This window comes from Rhipicephalus microplus, chromosome 9, assembly GCF_043290135.1.
Source record: "Rhipicephalus microplus isolate Deutch F79 chromosome 9, USDA_Rmic, whole genome shotgun sequence".
Classification (NCBI taxonomy): domain Eukaryota; kingdom Metazoa; phylum Arthropoda; class Arachnida; order Ixodida; family Ixodidae; genus Rhipicephalus; species Rhipicephalus microplus.
Window position 1 is genome coordinate 8,684,153 of NC_134708.1, and position 20,557 is coordinate 8,704,709.

Consider the following 20,557-nt stretch of genomic DNA (forward strand, 5'->3'; position numbering starts at 1 on the left):
TGCTTTGAACTTCGGAATTGTGCTCGCTCGTACCGTATCCGAAGACGACGACCAGGAGTTCGGCAAGGCCGATCCAGGGGAGCAGGTATCCCCCCAGGTAGGTGTCCATCATGGTGAGGATGTAGAGGCCCCCCTGGCTGGCCATGGGCATGCCGAACACGCACATCAGGGCGCACACGGCGAACGACAGCAGAGGGCCGTACGAGCGCAGCACGGGGAACTCGTCCTTGAAAGGCGTCAGCAGGCACTCGACCGACGAGAACTGTGCGGCAGATTGGAACGCCGTCGTCGGCGCAGGCTGTGCGACGCACACCGCGATGCACAGCAGGGGGCACGCTGACGTGACGCTACGACATAGCTATTAACCAGCAGATGGCGTCAGCACTACTGGCCAGTTACGTACTGATAGCGTCCTCATCAAATCGCAACGCGGTGCGTATCGGGGTGCTATGGTGCTCCGTTTCGTCCAATCATCGTAGCGCCTGGGAGTCGCGGTGCGATTTCTCGAAGAATAGCATAAGGCAGGCATTTTAGCAGCGTTAAGGCGGAAGCCATAGATGCCGAATCCAACGTATCCTCTATTTTCTCACGAAGCGCTGCCTCACCAAACGCTAAAAATTGACCGCCGGCGTCGACACGAACGGCGCAGAAAGACGTGCGATGCGGGACGAGATCACAGGCGGCCGAAATTTGTGACAACATTGAGACGCAAGCGTTACGTCGTAATGACGCCATATAACACGGCGTGATATGATGACGTCATCACACGACACCGTAGTACAGTGGCCTGTAGCCGTAGCGTGGTTAAAGGTTGGTCGCTTCCGGAAGCAGCGGGAAACCATTCTATACCTGCAGGGAGCTCTCGTGGTGATGTGTCAATGCAATGATACTGAGAAGAAAAGGATGGATGGCTTTTGTCTTCGAGTCATAGGCGATTGAATAAAGGACCACGGGCATTTTCCTTTTTATTCTAGCAGTCATAAATGACGCAGCGTGTACATAATAATACGCAATAGCAATAATGCTAAATGGCAGGAACGTAGCATAAGATATAGCAGACCCTCGAGGCAATGTCTTGGCTATAAGTATACAGATCACACAGATTGCTGGGTCCCGAGGCAAAGAAAAGTTAATTATAATTTTTTGTATTTAATGTCCCAAAACCACTATACGATTATGATAGACGCGTAGTGGAGGGCTCCAGAAATTCAGAACACCTGGCGTTTTTTAACGCGCCCCTAAATCGAACGGAAATGCGGCAGCCCCGGCAGGGATGATCCCGTGACCTGCGGGTCAGCAGCCGAGTGCCTAAACCACTAGACCACCGTGGCGGGCAAAGAGAAGGTCAGAGAACTGCTTGAGGCAATAGCAAGTTTACTAATTAGCTAAACCTACCTCTGTGTCAATGGCAAGGAAGAAGAGCATAGCGTAGAAGGCGGCCGACCAGAATTGCGGGTAAGCGATCATGCTCAGCGCCTGCGGGTAAGCGATGAACGCCAGTCCGACGCCTGCGCGGTTAAAGGAACACGACAACGTGTCACTGCTTTGTACGTGGAACGAACTAACGCCTTCTCGACGATACCTGCCCACAGCACTAGCAATTAGAAGTACAAGTGATGACGTGAAGAAGTGTCTACATGCGCGGCCCCTAGAGGTGTTTAGCTCGTGCACACAATGCGAAGTAACATGGAATATAAGCATAAATTCTTCAACCTACGGCATGGCATGCTCATGGTATACCAGTGTCATAGCCAAGTACAGTCAACCACAAAAGTTTGCGGACCACAAGAGCACGTGCCAAACTGCCTGTCCGTGCGCCTTTTGCCGCAGTTCCAGGCCGGCAACGGCTCTTGTTATTCACTGGCCTTTAAATTTTCTACTGCGCGTAGCACATTGCTAGTTCGCAGTTTTCAAGCGAAGAGCGTATCTGTGGTATGGCCGTCACATTTCTATTTTCATGGCGGGATAAAAGCTATCACGGCGTGCCTCGAATGGCGTTCAGTTGGCCATGTGATAAAGATTGGGACTGATAACAGTTACGCGCATAGACTGTTCTCGATGCAGAAGCACGTAGACGCAGATGCCGAAAAAGTGCGTCCCGTTGAAAAATGAATGTGAAAATTATTTGTACTCAAACAGAAAAAAGACATGACATGCATAGATTATGCCAGGGATGCTGCGCAGGCGGTGAAGCGCTGTCGATCACTGCTGGCGTAGCGGAAGTGTCGCCAAGAGGCTCTTGGCCAGGTGGTCACATGGTCCACAAACATTTGTGGTCTACTATACATGTGTATCGAAGCTGACGTGATATGTCCACATGCACTGCAGCTAGAAGCGTTTGGCTTTTTGACTATATATAAGCGAATTAACATACAATATAAGCATAAATTCAGCAACGTATGGCGCGGCGTGCTCATGTTATACCAGTGTCATGGACAAGTACCTTACTTCGCCGTGGCCGGGATTCGCACCCGCGTCGTCGGACGCGACAGCCTACATGCCATGGCGAGTGAAAATGCTCACCGGAAGAGACGACGTCGGTGACGGGCACCTCCATGTTGTACGCCATGTTTCCGAGCACCGCAAAGACGACCATGCCGCCCATCATGCTCACTATGAAATCGGCCAACGCCACCACCAGCACGTCCCTGCGAGGCGACAGGAAAGTGTGACCCGCCTGATTTGAGATAACTGCCGTTCCATGGCTTATCGCTGTAGTGGCGGATGCAGACTGAACTGCTGAATCATTCCGCAAACACGAGACGCGGCTACACTCTCAAAAGTGATTGACTAAAAAGCGTCTTTTTTTCGCAACAATAATCGTCACTTTTCTTGCGTTCCTTTCCTTGCATTCTCACCGCGTGGCCGGTAGTTTCAGGTGACGAACGACATGCGCGCTAGCAACATGACATGGCATTCTTGATGGGAAAGTGGCAGGCAAGCCGGATGACGGTTATCGTTGTGGGACAAAAGCACACCCATCTTACTCGATCATTTTAATTTTAGAGTGTAGGTGCGCCATCGGCTGTCTGCCCGCTGCAGATTACACGCCCCGTTCTTGCCTCTCGAATGAGCAAACTCGGAAAAACAGTTCAACATGAGTCTTTCGCTCAACGTTCAACACAGTATCCGACTGTAGGCAGTTTGTGAATAGGTAATAATTATTAATAGTGGAAACCACGATATTATTATGGGAGACGCCATAGTGGAGTGCTCCGAAAATTTCGACCTCCTGTAGGTTCATCAACTTGCACGTAAACCTGAGTATACACGGGCCTTGAGTATCGGAGTGTGAGTAACAACTTTATTAATCGAAGGGGTGAGGGGTAAGGGAGGCTAAGCCACGAAGGCTGCCAGGCTGTGCTTCTCGATGACTTCTTCCGCTCGTTTCAGGACCCGTGTCTGGATGTCTATGTCGTTGCTGGAGAGAAGGGCCTCCCATTGTCCCTCGGTGGGGGGTGAGCAAAGGAGGTCGGCGGGCGGGGGATCCTCCGGGAAATGCCCCTGCTGCAGCCGAGATTTGATCCTGCAACCTTCGGCTCAGCAGTCAAGTAAGTTAACCACTAAATCACCATGGCGGCTACATTTAGCATATCGTACGCAAAGATAGTGTTATTTTCGGTAGTCCTTTAACTATACTAAATGAACCGAGCTACTGTAGACATGCACGAATGAAAAAGCTTGGGTTGGATCGTTCGACGTTTCTATGGCCCATTTGTTATGTGGTAATACACAAAAACAAGAAAATATTTATTTGACAGCGCCAGGTGTGGCGGCTCTAAGGCGTATTGTTCCCATATTTCAATTGCGTCAGTTGTATCGCATCTCTTCGTCGGGCAATAATCTTCGCGCATACACGACTGTAAGAAACTTCATGCAGAATAGATCAAAGAGAACTTCACTCAAATCTCAGAATTCTGTGCATGTATATGGAGCCCTTCGCGTTCACTTATATTGATCGTGCACTTCAATTGCAACAAAAGTTCAGGCCTCATAACAATTCCTAGTTTCATATAAGAGCCTGCGTGGAATGTTTGTGTCTGAAGTTCGAGCGCGAGCATCTCGAAAAGCTGAAGTGCACTTTTAACGTCAGAACCCGAAAAGAAAGTAATACACTTTCATTACTAAGGTGCACTGGTCCCAATCGACGACTGATAAGCGCAAAACCTAGAACACATGTCACTTCGGCATGATCTCCGAAATGTGGAGCCGGGCCAGTGAAACATCTCGGAGGCGACGTGCAGCGTGGCGTAATCGTGGACGTGGTTCGCGCTGGGCATTGCTGACGGTTTGTGCTGGCGTAGACCAAACACAGCAATAGGGAAATAAGAACAAAATTGCCAGGCTTGCGCCGAACGCTCAGCCCAGTCACAGCGAAAGCTGAAAGAGCGGCCTTGAGCTTCTTTTAAAACACTCTTTGGGCAACGGCCACAAACACACCGACAGGGTACCCACTACACTATAAATCATAATATTTGCGTAGTAGGGTTGGTTGGTCGGTCGGTCGTACTGGCGCAACCCGCCACGGGGAGTAGGTAATGAAATGAACAGTGCCTTATCCTATAATTTTTTTTTACCAGGCGAATACGTTTGGATGTTTTAAAAAAAGAACATGTTGGTAAAGTGTGGATTAAAAATATATTAAAATAGGAAATCGCAACAAGCTAGCGTTGATTGATTTGTGGCGTTTAACGTTCCAAAACCACTATATGATTATGTGAGAGGCCGTAGTGGAGGACTCCGGAAATTTCGACCTCCTGGGGTTCTTTAACGTGCACCCAAATCTGAGCACACGGGCCTACAACATTTCCGCCTCCATCGGAAATGCAGCCGCCGCAGCCGGGATTCGATCCTGACGCGACCTGCGGGTCGGCAGCAGAGTACCTTAGCCACTAGACCACCGCGGTGGGGCAACAAGCTAACAGAGTTGAAAATAAAGTGAATTATTGATTTAGAGTTACATTTTATTCGTTTTGCTTCCCTTAAAAAAACAGCTCTTTGCAAACATTCCTGTGGCTAAACCACTTTCCAGTTGCTTCAAAGGACCACCGGAAGGAATAAATTTAAGGTCATCCTGTACAGAGGGGTTCTTCTACCAGTCTTTTCCTTTGAATCGCAGATAACCTGCATGTGAAGAGGAAAGATGCAGATGCAGAGATTTACACTCGCAGTGGAGGTAGAAGGGTGACCGTGCCACAACAGACCCATCTAGGTAAAAATTCAGTAGGGGAGCTTTACATCGTAGTCTCGTAATTTTTCCACTCTTCTAGAAGAGCAACAGCAATTTTTCTAAGGGCACTTAAGGTGATAAAAAACTCAGATTTTGCCAAACGAGACTCTTCAGAGTTAACCGATGTGGCTAATTTTTGTAATCGTGCCACGGTGACAAATGCTAACGTCGGCAATATCGAAATTATGGGACCATTGTGTGCTGACACTGCAAGTGCATTGCATGTTCATATTCATTGAGGGTTACACCTCGATTACCTGGTACCCATACCAAGCGAATGTAGTAGGGAAACATTCACTACGCCATCCTGCGTCGTCCTTTGGAGAAACGAGGTACCCGATACACACTAAACCCCGGAAATTTTGTGCCATTTTTGATGCTGTGGCTCACCACGATAAATAATTACGCCTAAAGCTATTGTAATGGGCTGGAGCATTCGACTACCCACTCGTTACGCAATTCGCATTGAGCGATGCCTCGTTTTATTTTTTTGATGCTGCTCTGAAACGCTCTATTACACACATTAACACCACTTCTTTCCCTACAGGAAGCCTGACTAGGGCCAGTTTGCAACGAAGTTTCAAGAAAAAAACACAGAGGACCCGGGTTCAAACCCACTCTGTCCTTCGTTGTTTTGCACACTTTATTTTTTATTTCGCGATAGTGTTTACGGCCACGGGCGGCGGTGGGAGACAACCGCGGCGCACGTCCCCCTTTCTGTGATCTCATAACATCTTTCTCTGTAGAACGTGCGTGGCAATATAAACACACACACAAGAACATACCAAAAGGTGCTTGACACTTTTTCATATCTATACCTCCCCCCCCCCCGCCCGTTTCTTAACCCCCTCCCCTCACCACCACCAACAAAAAAAAAATGGCGATGCCCCTAGATAAGCGCGTGAACTTACGTTAAAACAGCCATCGGGTGCATGTAACGTCCGATAGGCGTTGTTTGAAAGCTGATGCTACGAAAAAAGAAAGCTTTAACATGGCTGGCCTCGCGGCTCTGCTATGATTGCTTCAGCTGCACGTGCAACGTGCTCGTAATGAATTTAGCCACGTTGAGAGTTCGTTACAGTCGGCCTTCACATGAACGGTACTGAGGGATACCCACTCGTGAAGGCGGTTCTTGAATTCGTTGAATCCTCCGAAGCAGATGATCATGCCCTCGGCGAGGCTTAGCGAGTAGAAGATCTGCTCCGCGGCATTCTTCCACACCTGCAACGCCAAATCAACGAACGTGATAAACGAGTTCAGCTATACATTGCATTCATACTGATATTGGCAGCCAAAATCAGCGGGAAACAGTATACGAATCTACATCAACTAGCCCGCTTTCAACTTTTCTGCGATAAATTGTTTCACTCCCTTAGTCCAGTTGGTTAGTACATCAATTACCTCTAACGTATGCGTACTTGCAAAGGCATTCATTAAATATACTTGACTGCAGCGCAAAATACAAGGGGGACAGAAAAGAAGAAAGCGAAGCGCCGTCAAGTGTTGGCTGCTCACGCACACACAGAAATTTCTTTTTAGAGCGAAAGTTGTATATATGGCTACAAGAAAAAAGAAAACTGACCGATATAGCTGTGTCATGAGCGGGCAAATACGGCCACCGCAGCCGGGATTCAGTGCCGCAACCTGCTGGTCAGCAGCCGAGTACCCAAGCCACTAGTAGGCTGGCATTCACTATACTATTTTTCGGCATTATTCTGAGAAGCGTGGTATCCGCTAAACACTTGCAAGAAATTTTGTGCCAATTGTCCAAGCAGTGGCTGATGACGATGAGGAATTACGGCTGAAGTGGCTATGCGCCAAAGTTGATGGGGAAACAAGAACGAGCTTTTGTGATAATTTGGAGCATTCGACGGCCCACTCGTTACGCTATTCGCATTGTGCGACGACTGGTTGTTCTTTTGCTGTTATAAAACGCTTCGTAAGTCGTATTGACGCGGTTGCTTTCTCGACATCAAGCCTGCCTAAGGCAAGTTTGACAAGTCACAAGAACTGGTGTAGCTCAGTAGTAGAATACTAGGCTGGCACCCAGCAGACCGAGGTTCGAGCCCCACTGTGCCAGTGGTGCTAGGTCATGCCTGCCCAAGGCAAGTTTGACAAGTTACTAGCACCGACGTAACTCAGCGCTTGAATAATGGGCTGGAACCAAGCGGACCTGGGTTCAAGCCCCACTGTGTCATTAGTGCAAGGTTTTTTTTTTTCTTCTTCAATTGCGAGCGATGTGGTTACGGACACCGGCGGCGGCGGCGGCGGACAACAACAACTGCGCGTGACCTGAAAAGTGATCTCATAACAACTTTCGCTGGAATATAACATAAGGATAGAGAGAGAGAGAGAGAGAGAGAACTCCATGTCTGCAATGTTTTCGCAAAAAGTTAACTATGTACCAAACACCGTGTCTAGCGCAACCGTCACGATGCTGGACGATCTCTGAACAGCGTAACGCAAGTAGTTGCCGGTTCGAAAACGCCTCATGTGTCACAATAAAACCTGGCAGAGCGCCAGTGCCGACCTTTGCGCGCAAGATGCTGGACCAGTCGGGCACCAGGTAGAAACGGATCCCGTCCGCAGCTCCCGGAAGTGTGATGCCGCGCACGAACAGCATGCCCAGGATGAGAAAGGGAGCCAGTGACGTCACGTAGACAGCCTACAGCGCCGGCAATCAAAGGTGACTTTCGTGCAGTATGGCAATGATGAACTACTACACTGTTGAGAAGCTGTCGAATTACTGTCGACAATTTTCGATAACTTGGACGTCATAACCCTCGAGCTCCTTCAGTTTTGTTTTAAATACGGAACCGCCAAGTCAAACCTGCCTGCAAGTTTTGTTTTCCTTCGCGCAAAGCTCCGTTATGAACCCTTACGCTATAGTGCCAAATCAATTGTCGTTTCATGGATGCGCGGTTGCTCATTGAAGATACGTGGATGAGTTTGCAAAACACCTCGAAGACAACAGTGCGAACGACAGCACGAAGTGCATTGATCGATTTATTTGATCGACTGATTTATTTATTTTTTTCGCGATACTCCATGTGCTTTCGAGAAGGTGATACAGTTTTAGTTTTTTTTTCTTTCCCTTGTCAAAAGTTATCAATCAAACAATCAATGAAACCAGTGGAACTTTTTTGAAGACAGGAAATCGCTCATACAAGCATTGTTGTAATACATACGCACTTATCAGGTTGTGACTAATAGCTTGTTATAGATATGCGCTTGTTAAAAAAGGAGACGATGAGTACCAACTCAAACAACTACTTCCAACATGCACATATTTAGATGTTTTGAATTGAGAGAAAAAAAAAAGACTTGCATGTTAGACTGAAATTAAGTTATCCTGATTCTACGCGGTTGTTCGAGATACATATATGCGACAACGAAACGATGACATATCTGTTCCGCACTTTTCCCGACGTCTTGATTCCCTTGAAGACGCACAGGTACACGCACAGCCACGACACCACCAGGGCGCCGGCCAGTCGAGGCTGTAGCGAGCCCAGCTCCTCGATGCCACTGCTCAACCCAAGCACGTTGCGACTGCATCATCATAAGGGGAGGAAGCGGGAGCAGCAATACATGACGTTACAGTCGGCGCGTGATGCAGCACATAGAACAATTATGACACCACGAAGCGAAAGCCTGTTGTCATCTCGCACCCGGGACACTGATCTGTGGCCACGTGTGATTCCTGTCGATATTAGGAACCATGAGTTAAAAAAAAAACGTTTTGGAGAGCGCCAAATTGGTGACCTTTATTTTTTTTTCTTGAACTTGTTTGCCAAGCATCAAATTTCTTTTTGTCTTTGGGTTAGGGAATCAAACTAATTTAGACAACCAGTTATTACAATAGCAAATTCCCAATCCCCGCAATTATGAATAAGCGTTATATTATGGAACATTCTCTGACTATGTCAACATTCGGGAAAAATTAAAGCAATACTTTTTCGGGAGAAAAAAAAACCTCACTTGGTTCGAGTGCTATACCATGCTAACATTATTCTTTTCATTTATTCATTTGTTGTTGTGTTGTAAAAAATATGTTTCCGATTATTGAAGTAGTGAATTAATGAATAATATATATATATATATATATATATATATATATATATATATATATATATATATATATATATATATATATATATATATATATATATATATATATATATATATATATATATATATTTATTTATTTATTTATTTATACTTAAGGGCTCGTTTTTCCGTGTTTTGACACAATGTTAATGAAATCTAACAGACAATAATGCCAAGGAAAGTATAGGGGAGGTTACTAGACTGAATTGTAAGGTAAATGGGATGAAAGAAAAGTGGGTGAAAAGATAACTTGCCGTGAGCAGGAACCGAACCTGCGACCTTCGAATAACGCGTTCGATGCTCTACCGCTAAGCTACCGCGGCGGCTATCCTCCCAACTACTTTATTGGGTATATATGTGAATTTAAACGTGGGAGCGTCAGTCAGCGCCATCTGTAGCCATGGTGGCGAGTGTGGCACACTCTTTATGAGCCTGTGTGGCGTCTCGTAGCACGTGAACTTATTACGAGCTGGCAGCTGACCAATAGTCCTTCGTATACAACCTAAGGCAAAGAGTCTGCCAGTACGAGACCATCGTTAATGAATAAGGGAAATAAGTGTATACTTAAGGGCTCGTTTTTCCATGTTTTGACATAATAATGAAATCTAAGAGACAATAATGCCAAGGAAAGTATAGGGGAGGTTCTTAGACCTAATTGTAAGGTAAATGGGAAGAGGGTGAAAAGATAACTTGCCGTGGGCAGGAACCGCACCTGCGACCTTCGAATAACGCAGGTTCGGAGGTCGCAGGTTCGGTTCCCGCCCACGACAAGTCTGCGCAAGTTCCACGAGGAGAGCACCCACTAGAAGAACTGCTCGGGCGCCGTCTGGGTGGCCGTAGTGCAGCTGTTGGCGAGGAGCTCGTACGCCTGCCTCGGCACGAGCACCACCTGGGCTCCGTGGTGGATCGCGTGCGCGTCGGGACCCGTGTAGTTCGCTTCGGCGTACAGCCTCAGCAAACGAGGCTCGACCGTCCGACAAGGCACCTGCGCGAGCCAGGTGTGTACCAACACTCTTGCGTTGCCAAGGCGTGGAGGGCGCGGAAGCGTCTACAACTATACGCACAAGCTTTGTGCACGTTGTCGCCATTGAACTGAACACACTCTCAGGTACCTCGCAAACTAGCCAAAGCAACCAAGTTGCTGTTCCCATAAATGTTTTCGAGGGGAGTGGGTGATTCAATCACTGTTTCTGTGCGGTCGTTCGTGTGTTTATACGGGTGCGGGCGTACACACATAAGAACTTGAAAAATCTCGAGGGGGTTTCCCATGGTTACGCCGATGACCATGACGCTGAATTCGTATTATCCGGAAAATCCAGGAGAACATCATTTTAGACATGTCCTGGCAAGACGTCTATATCCTCGATATGAGTACACAAAGAGTACCAACAGGAGGCTCAGCTTTGTTTATTTCAGCACATAACTGTGTAATTACTCGTTATCATTGCTGCTAGTTGTTCGTTTACGGCAGGCCGAATGCTTTGCCGAGCGATGTGCAATTATCATCGCCACGTATCGCAGCTGAGCCTGTGCACTTATTCATCTCGCGGTGACGAGAAGTGATTGAACAAGTGTAACGTTGTTTGACCCAACATCACGACAGGCGAAATTACGCTCGTCAAGACTTTTCAGGAAGAAATCTGGCAACTATAGTGACAGTACTTGTTATTTTTTTCTCATCACGTCAGACTTCCCTGCCCCCTCCCCCGAGCTTGTATAATTTTCGTCATATCTCTTAATCACCTCCTTTCCTAGATTTGAGATGAGACCAAGGACCCTCTAACAAGCGACCGAATGAAAACTGATTGGCAAATATAGAGCAGGGGTTCGACCACTGAATACGAGGGTCCTCTATTTATCGACACACTCGCCGTCTTTTGCTGCCAGTTCCTGCAAAATGGCTGGGTAAGGTGAATGAGCGAGCTTTAACGCGCCTACATACAGGTACCCTACTATGCCCTGACTGCCCTGCAGTTATAAAACACTTCTATCCGAACACGGATGGGTGGATACCCACACTGTGGGAAGACCTGTAACATCTCCCACATGGTGTGGACATGTACGAAAAATTCCCACCTGTCCCTTTCTCGAGAGGCATAGGTGACTGCCGTTGTCAGCTGCTCCTCCCCGAGGTCTCAACGGACTCTGGTGAGACGGGCGCGAGTCGGGGCCTCGTCATGCGGTGTCCCGGACTACAGGGACGCCAACCATGTAGCGGGGTCATGCCTTGACCCCCAAACTCCCCTTTTTTCTTCTTTTGACAACAAATGTTTGCATATCTCTCTCCCGCAAGCTGATTCCTTTCTTCCGGTAGACCCCTCCCCTTCTGAGCCCTTCTTTCGCTTCCCCGCCTCGCTTCCTAGAACAAATAAATGTCCAGTATCCGGCCATGGAAGCTGCCTGTGTGGCCATTTCAGCTATTAGGGCAAGAAAATGGGTGTATATCTAGACGACAGGTATTCAAACCGACAAACACGGCCCACGTGGCCTAGAGTTTGGCTATCGTTTCTGCGATTCAAGAATTGGTCTCATACATTGAAGAGAGTCAATTAAGAATGCCTATGCGTGAACTGACGCGGTCCTGATGGCGCGGCCAACAACTTACTACGCCCGGTGAAGGGTTGTAACAGTCGCTGTCGGCCCAGTCGGAGTAGTCGCAGCTCGCCCAGGGCAGCGTCTCGTGGAAGGAGTAGATCAGGTAGAGCAGCCCGTATCCCAGCAGCACGTTGTAGTACAGACTGATGAACGCGCACGCGTACACCATGGCCCAACCCACGCCTGCGCACGTGGTTTGATCCAAGGCGTCACTTGCAATTATACCCGCCGTAGTATCAGTAACCAAGTGATGACGTTATCAACGCCTCTAGGTGCCGAGAGTTTCGCTAAAAATTATCTACTCGATAGCTCCAAGAATATGGAAAGAAACCATAAAAAATGTTTTAGTCTAGCGAAATCCCTAGCTCCAGGTTAGAACTTGATCATGACCGGGGCTCGCTTTAATTTTTAAAGGAACCCAGTAGGAGATTTATTTTACAGTTTCGGGTGCCACTTTAGGGATAATGAAAAATTATTTCAATCACCTTTATTAATACACGTGTGTACGAAGCTGCATAAGTAAGCGAAGTTGAATAAATAAGAAAAAACCGATGACATCATACATGTCAATGCATTCGTTAATGTAAAGAAAAAATTCTCTACTCCAGACGATCTATTGAAGCAATGGCGTTAAAAGAGCTCGTTTCACAGAAATACCGGCGTCGGCGTCATTGGTTGTGAGCGAAAAGTCATCATCTTGTGCATGACCGAGAAATCGAGAAAGATGCAAACAAAATAAGTAATGAAAAGTTTCGAGTCCGAATGGGAATCGAGCCCGGGTCATTTGCGTAGAATGTGGGTGTTCTACCACATAGCCATGAGTTGTTGTTTTTTTTTATTGCTACACAGCCTGTGAATGTGTCTGCATGTGAATACTGTGAAAATAACTTTCTCTGCTTGTAAATGCCGTAAAAGTAACCTTCATGATTTACCAAGCATACGCGTTCAGTATACATGCTTCGCAATACATAAAATATTGCAGTAATGCATTATACAAGCGTACATTGCTATTGGGCGTAAAAGCATGTGATTATCATAATGACTTCATTTTTTAAAAGTAGTCGCCCATTACAAAAGGCACACACGTCACTGCACCTATTCCCATAAAGCTACGTAGTGGTGCATAGAAAATTCGAAATGATTTCATGATCTAAGTGTTTGAAGTACGCACTATATAGGGACAGGACATTGCTAATGCGTTCAACTTTTAAAGGCAAAGCTTAAGGGTCCCCCAATTATTGGCACTTAAGGCTGATGATCTAGCACTCACTGTTAGTCGCCTCGCACACTCCATTAATAAATAATAAATTAAGAGTGATTTGACTCTTATTTACTGCACATGTGACTCTCACAAGTATGACTCTCTTTAAGCCCGTTGACTCTCCCTGCAAGAGTCGTGGGACGCACGACTCTGCGAACGAGAATCTACGCGGCTCTCTAAAAAGAAGGTAAGCGGAAATACGAGTGAAAAGAAAAGTGGAAATTCAAGGGTGTGTGCGTGTTAGTGTGGGTGTGCGAGCGTTTTGGTGTCCTTTTGTGCGCCGCTTCAACAAAAGGGCTCGCTTTTCTTTGTTAGACACAGTATATGATAACAGACAATGATGCCAAGGAAAGCATCATTATATGTTAGTCATTATTATACCTGTGAGAGTCCCGTATGTGGTAAAAGAGAGTCGACGGACTCTTTATTTCTGAGCGTGTGTAATAAATAGCAGGGGCCCATCGGTATTGACGTCGTTAGCTATAGCATCTACAAGACACGCGCAGAAGTGCATCCTCACCCTTGGCAAGGGGGAATCCTCCGAAGGCGCGAGCCTGTGATTCGCTGGCGAATTGACCCAGGACGAGCTCCAGGTAGTACATGGGACGACCCAGCAGGAGCATGAGGACAATATACGGCACCATGAAAGCGCCTGCACGCGGAACGGCAAGAAGATCGCGGTGACTGTGGTCGACCTGAGCATGTGATTAGATCATGATCATGCATTTGGTAGGCGCTTTATTATGTGCTTTCACACGCCATTGTAGGTGGGAAATGCAAGAGGCGAGGACGAGAAACATGCGCGTTCTCCGCAACGCTCAGTCGAACAAAAATCGCTTCGATGCCCGCTGGACATCAGCGGTCAATCTTCGTGATGACCCTTTCTTTTTACAGCTAGATATTACAGTGCTTGATAATGATGACATTTCTCCTCCCCACACTTTGTCGAATTCGAAAGCAAGCAAGCTTCGCAATGGATGCAAAAAGTCAGTTTCGCAGCAAGTCTGAAGCAATTATTGTGATAGCAAAAAAAGCATGTAATAGGAAATGAGGTTGGCAACTAACTATTTTGGATGCTATCTCACGCAAAGACTCTGGTGTAAGAGAATGCGCCCGATCCAGGCACTTTTCGCGCCGTCTCTTGGCATTGGCAGCGCAGCACGTACGCCCACTGATGGCTGCTGGTTAGCCCGATAACGCGCGCGTTAGCCACGATCGCGCTTGTAAAACCAAAAGTCACAGTTGCTGCTCGTGCGCCCCCTCCAAGCGCGTAGCCAGAATTGTTTTTCGTGGAGGGGGGCACCTCTTTGGTCTCGAGAGGGGGCACCCTCTTGGAATGGTCATTTTTCGCTCTCTATGCCATGGCGAAAAAAGCTTGTGGGGAAAGGGTACGGGTTCGGTGTGTCCTCTCTGGCTACGCGCAACGTTCTAGCAACGTTAACTACGCTCCCACTCCCCCGCCTTTGCATCTTTTCACGCTCATTAAAAAAAGGCTGGAGCGTTTCCTCTCTGCTTCAGCATTCAACGGTCGGTCTATAACAGGCGAGGAGATGTTATTGCACGCGCCTCGCAGCGACGGAAACGGACTGGCTTGTTTTATTTCTGCGTCAGCCGCGATCGATGGCATTTACACGCGACATGACGCCAACGGCGACGGCAAGAGCCCGCCTAGACTGTTCATATAATTGCTATCGCAATAAAATGAAAGAGCCCACCTAGACTGTTCATATAATTGCTATCGCAATAAAATGAAAGTGAAGCACGGAAGTACATAGCCTGCCTTCGGTTCCCGGCCTTTTTTTTTTTATAAGATGCTCTGTATGCAAAATGAGAAACAACAAAAAGTGTTGCGCACCACAATTTCTTGTTTATTATTTTTCTTATCTCGCAGCACATCACAAGAATGAATGGATTGTATAATTCTTGGAATTATATATCAGGAGACTTCGGCCGCAGTTATATCGTTGAAAACCTGCATGTGCATAAGCAGCGCATTTGAAACTATAACGACATATGCCCGACCGAGTCGGACAGCCTTGCAGCCCCTCTCCCCTAATAAATGATTAGAGGATGGCGCGTTTGCCTTCACCCTGTGCGCACTGGTGCAAACTGACTATATGGTTAAGGTAGTGAGGAATGTGCTATCGAGTTACCGCGCTGTATTGACATTACTGCAATGAAGTGGCGTAAATAAAAAAATCACAAGGTGATCACACACCTTGCCATGGCGGATTAAAAGCATGCCTTAAAATCATTTGAAAAGCGAACATAGGTTTCCAACTCAATCGCATTGTTCTATTGACTCTTCTCTGAAATCGGCAGCTGCGTATCGCAAAGCTGGAGGGCATACTGAACACCGGTACACGCTACAAGAAAAACGGGCGCTAATCAAAGTTGGTACAGGAGTTATTCACTAAGCTCTTTCCACCAGGCGGCGTCAGCGAGTGAGCCGCCACAGTAGTGGTCCGTCAGCAATCCGGCATATGACAGCGTGATGTTTCGCGGCGTTGTGCCTCACTGACCCGTTTTCTTAGAAAATCACTAACATAACCGAAAACTTTCGTAATGGTCCGGCAGTAGCTGTCATGCCTTTCAGATGTACGATGCCTGAAAAATTGATTTCCATGGGCAACACTTGCAAAATGTCTACTACCCCGTCCCCCAGCCCCACAACCAGACTGAGCACAAGGGGCGGGGGTTGAGAATTAGCACACCTGATCCACCCGCGGTTTACGACTCTGCTACTACGCGTGTACTAATATATACCGACCTCCGCCGTTCTCGAAGGCCACGTAGGGAAAGCGCCAGACGTTGCCCAGGCCGACGGACAGGCCGACGGAGGAGAGGATGAACTCGATCTTGTTGGACCATTTCTCGCGCTGCTCGCCAGCCATGGCCGCGGTCGTCGGATCAAGTACCGAGAGAGCTGGACAAGATGGCGGAGGGACACTGTCACTGATTGTGGCCTACGTATCCGGCAGGCCGCAATGACCGTCGATGATGAAATGGACAGCTTGACTGCGCGAGGCCAAAATGCTGCCAAAAGGGCACTGGCGTGAGGTGCTGGATCGCTTGCCTGCTCAAAATACGGAGGCGAGGTGCACAGCAACCGAACAAGCGGCTGAACACCTCGAGCACGTCTTCTTCTTCTGCGATGCGCGGTGTTGATGATGATGATACTTGTTACTCTGGCGCACACCCTTAAAGGGGGATCGGCCAAGAATCGGGCGGCAGGATCTTAAGTAAAAAGCTTATGGTTTTTCGCACGTATTTATCGCGGTCGAGCATAATGGAAGTGACCATAACCAAACTTCGCTGCTGGGTTACCTTCCTCAACTTCTACCTGCATAGAGCAAGTCAAGCGCTGTCTCCTCTGTGTATCTTCTGTAAGGAGGAGGAAATAATCAGTCATTACTTCTATCCTGTCGCCGGTATACGTCATTGAGATGAATATCCATAGCACCACCTCTTCGCAGCTTGGGTCTGGAAATATCCGAATCAGTTGTTTTATCATTCGGCGCCTCTACTCTGGGCTACATTCACAGGGATGTTTACTACGCCATAGAGGAATTAATCAGTCAGACTAAAAGAATATAGAGCTAAATTCTTTATTATTTTAAACATTTAAATATTATTATTCAGTAATTGCTTGTTATGTAACCTATCCCTAGAATATACGAGTAGTATTGCGAAGAAACAAATATGTATATGTATGTATATATATATATATATATATATATATATATATATATATATATATATATATATATATATATATATATATATATATATATATATATATATTGGTGTGTGTGTTTAACCAAACCCCATTATATTGCAAGCAAAAGGTCTTGCCTGTTTACAGTCCACACCCACCCCCCTCCCCTAAAAGAATGAAACCAAGTTTAAAATTTGTAGCAACGCTCCTGGCAGGTATTCAATATTCAATTCAAACTATATCCGTCTCCTTGTGTGGGTGTGAGCCTCGAAGTAGGGCATCATAATCATTACCCGCAAGTACGGTGCACTAAAATATCTTCCAGTACACTGTGCCGCAAGCATGGCTGCCTACCTATAGGCGTGCCCACTGGGAGAGACGAAGGCTGCCCTTCTCCTTAATCACCTTCCCTTTGTCGAACAGGAATAGCTGATGTCGCATATTCAAAGAATTGCTGACTTTCTACCTTTACCACGTTGAGACGGGGTCCCATTTCAGGGAAGCCTTTATGAAAGCGCATCATCACTACCGTTGCGGAGCTCGTATTCTTTAGGACTCGCCCAACGGAGAGAGGGTTGCGGAGACACTTGGACCTTTTAAAGGAAAGACCTGCGCAAGCCTATAACTTTTTTTTTTTTTCGCGTGCGGCGTCCTCTGGCGCATCTAGTGTCGGAGGTCAGGTTATTCCAATTTCGAAGACCCACTGGAGCGGCAGGCAACACAATGTGGTAGTTTGTGTGCCGTGCGCGCCAGGGCGTGCGACCTGACCTGCCATAGCGGACTCGTTTGAGAGCGAGCCTATGCAAATGAGCATGCCCTTTCCGAACATAGCACGCTTTCGATCATAACCTGAGCATGAGGGGAGGAGGTAGAGCTCCCTTATTCACTTAAAAGGGAGGCGCTGGGTAAGCCCCATACATTGACATAACAGGCAGGTGGTGCTGCGACAAACCTTCACCCTTCGATCAATCGAACCTTCAATCAATCCTCAAGCACATAGCGATATTACTTAACTTTATGTCTAGGTGGCGTGGGCCACCACCCGATCTAAATGGCACAGCCGGATAGATCAATCCATCCATCCCACACTGAAGGGGAACCCTGCGCACGTCTGTTTTCGACCGCACTAGCCACCATAACTACACAGAGAACATGACTCGGTCATAGGTCCTTTAGCCGGTCAACAGATGTGTGGGATGACACTTTTATTTACATTATTTGGGCAGTATCAGTCAGCTCGACCAACTTCAGTCATAATAGGTCTCCTTGAGGGTCTAGCTGGTAAGAAATTGCTACCGATAAAATTACTACCAAGAAAACCGCGATTAGCTACCACTAAAAAATTGATCAGCGCAAGAAAACGTCGTACCTTCCGTGCACATATGGAAGACTGTGCGAGCGGACGTCCCCACCGAAGAGCGAGTAAACTCAGTCCAATCCTTATTTACTTTTTGTCCTATTTGAACTCATGTGTGTTTCGTTAATATTTAGCGCAACTATCTTTTTGTATTTCTATCACCACTCCCTTCTGCATCTCTTTAAGCTTCCACTGTTCTCTGAACAGCTGCCCCTTTTTAAAAAGAATAAACATGGAGCTTAGTTACAAATTAAAGGGACACTGAACATAAACAATGTCTTGGTTTAGACTGATGAACTGCACTCTGAGAACTATAATACCTTATGTTCTACTGTCATAAGCGGAGAAAGTCAATGTTGAAGCACCATTTCAGGCATGATGTAGCAAATTTTAAAATGCATTTGTTTCGTATTTTCGCGACATTGGCTCAATTAAATTTCTCGAAACTTCGTACGCTAGGTCTAGGGCACCCACGGAAAACACTGTACTTCATTTTTATCAAGTGGACGCGACATCACGGTGTTTGGCGCGGAAATGTCACAGTGAAATCTCCCTCCACATTGTCTTTTGGTGCGTTTTCTCGCTCACCAAACGTCATGTCGCGTTAGGAGGCGCGTTTTCGGGATTGCGAAATGGTACTTTACAAATAAGCGAAAAATCACTTTGCTTTTACGCGTCCCTTTGATGTGATGATTATTATTTTCATCAATGCATACTTTCCAGGCAGTGGATACAATCTAACGAAAATGAAGAAGAAAAATAGACAAACAATGCGAAATGATAAATGAGGGATGCCTGATTAAGAAAATGAACAATAACCACATTCCTCAAAGGGATACTGAACAAAAATGGGAAAAACTGACGAAACTTTGAAATTCCAGTCTGAAGGTGCCACTGTTTCAATAAACGGCGTTTGTTTCCCATATTTTTGAATGGTTGTATATTTAATGGATTGTGAGCAGTGACGGCGTACTCACCGAGGCGCATGCAGGATGCACGTGTTTTTGTCCTCCTCTCCCTTTTCTCCAGCTGTCTTCACAAAAGCGCTGGCACTTAGCCCCAGCCGGAAGCATTGTTTGCTCCGTTGCTGTTCCTACCAGTTCTAGGAACCGAAGTGGAAGATGAGCGAGTCGAGAGACGCGGGCCATGGCTGGCATTGTCAACGGGTAGGAGGCGTCGGCATTGTTGCTTTGCCAGCTTCCGGTGAGCTTGACGTCACCCAACGTCACATCCTCTAGTTCACGGCGCTGCCGCTAGGCGCGGCCGTTTGTGAAAAATGCTATAAATTCATTATTTTCCCGTAGTTTCTGCTTGGAATGAAGGTTGTTATTATCGATTTCAGGATCCAGTCTATCGATTTGGCTGAAAATATTGGCGGCAAAAAGTTTGTTCAGTATCCCTTTTAAAAAATTTTTCATGTCCTATATAAAGGTAATGGAGGCAGTGTTTTATGGACATTAAGTCAAAACAGAGTAGGAAAGATTCAGACATTTTAAAATTGTAAATGACGACTATCAAATGTTTAATTGTGATCAATAACAATAAATATATCCACACTACTGCACTCATTTCAATTACATATTTACAACCAAGGAGTTAAAAGTAGGTAATGTGCCATATGCCCAACATAGTATTTTGCATACAAATAGCTCAGATATGCAGTAGTAGACGTGAAGTCTTGGCATAAATCCTTGTATTGTGAACAAGAGATACGTACATATCCTGAAACGTCATTCTTCTTTTATTTTGACATGTGTCAGTGACCTGTTTCTTAAACAAGGCCTTTACCTGACCAGAGGATGTTCTGTCGAACTCTCGACTATATCCTGAAACAACATGTAGGCAGGCCCATTCGCAGTACTTGCAAATTTTCCAGGTAAAAAACTAGATAGCTCCGACTTTCAGGAGCAGAAGTAAAGTTTCTTGAGCATACACGAACAAGTGCAGCAAACTATGACAACCTACTTTTGGTAAACCATGCACACAGCACATACAATGAACCTGCAAGCATGCTTTTCCTTAATATCCTCTCCATAGTAGAGGTTTCTAGATTTTTAAAAGCAGCTGGCATGGGATTATGAAGAGAATTGAGGAAGCCAAGATATTTTATTAATTTGACTTGCCTAACCACGATCCGTGTGTCCTCATGTGTTATCAGTTCTGGGCCCTCAAATTTTTTCCATCTGACTTATTGATAACAAACACTCGCACCTTGTAAACAACGCTCTCCTCCATGCATTACCAATTAATGCCAACATCATCATCCATATATACATCTAGTTATGC

The 20,557-nt window shown here is 46.4% G+C and overlaps 1 protein-coding gene across 2 annotated transcripts; it reads right to left on the reverse strand.

Moving 5' to 3' along the window:
* Positions 1–1,340: 1,340 nt before the first annotated feature.
* On the reverse strand, positions 1,341–12,140 carry LOC119164843 (sodium- and chloride-dependent glycine transporter 1). 2 transcript variants are annotated; one of them, XM_075872721.1, is made up of 7 exons: positions 11,946–12,140; positions 10,144–10,325; positions 8,650–8,782; positions 7,761–7,895; positions 6,348–6,451; positions 2,524–2,648; positions 1,341–1,508 (listed from the first exon to the last, which is right to left on the reverse strand). In XM_075872721.1, the coding sequence occupies exons 1-7, from the start codon at positions 12,102–12,104 to the stop codon at positions 1,378–1,380; spliced, it is 969 nt and encodes a 322-aa protein (XP_075728836.1). In that variant the 5' UTR covers positions 12,105–12,140; the 3' UTR covers positions 1,341–1,377. The 2 variants fall into 2 exon arrangements, with proteins under 2 accessions (XP_075728836.1, XP_075728837.1); XM_075872722.1 differs by lacking the exons at positions 1,341–1,508; positions 2,524–2,648 and adding an exon at positions 4,944–5,124.
* Positions 12,141–20,557: the final 8,417 nt, after the last annotated feature.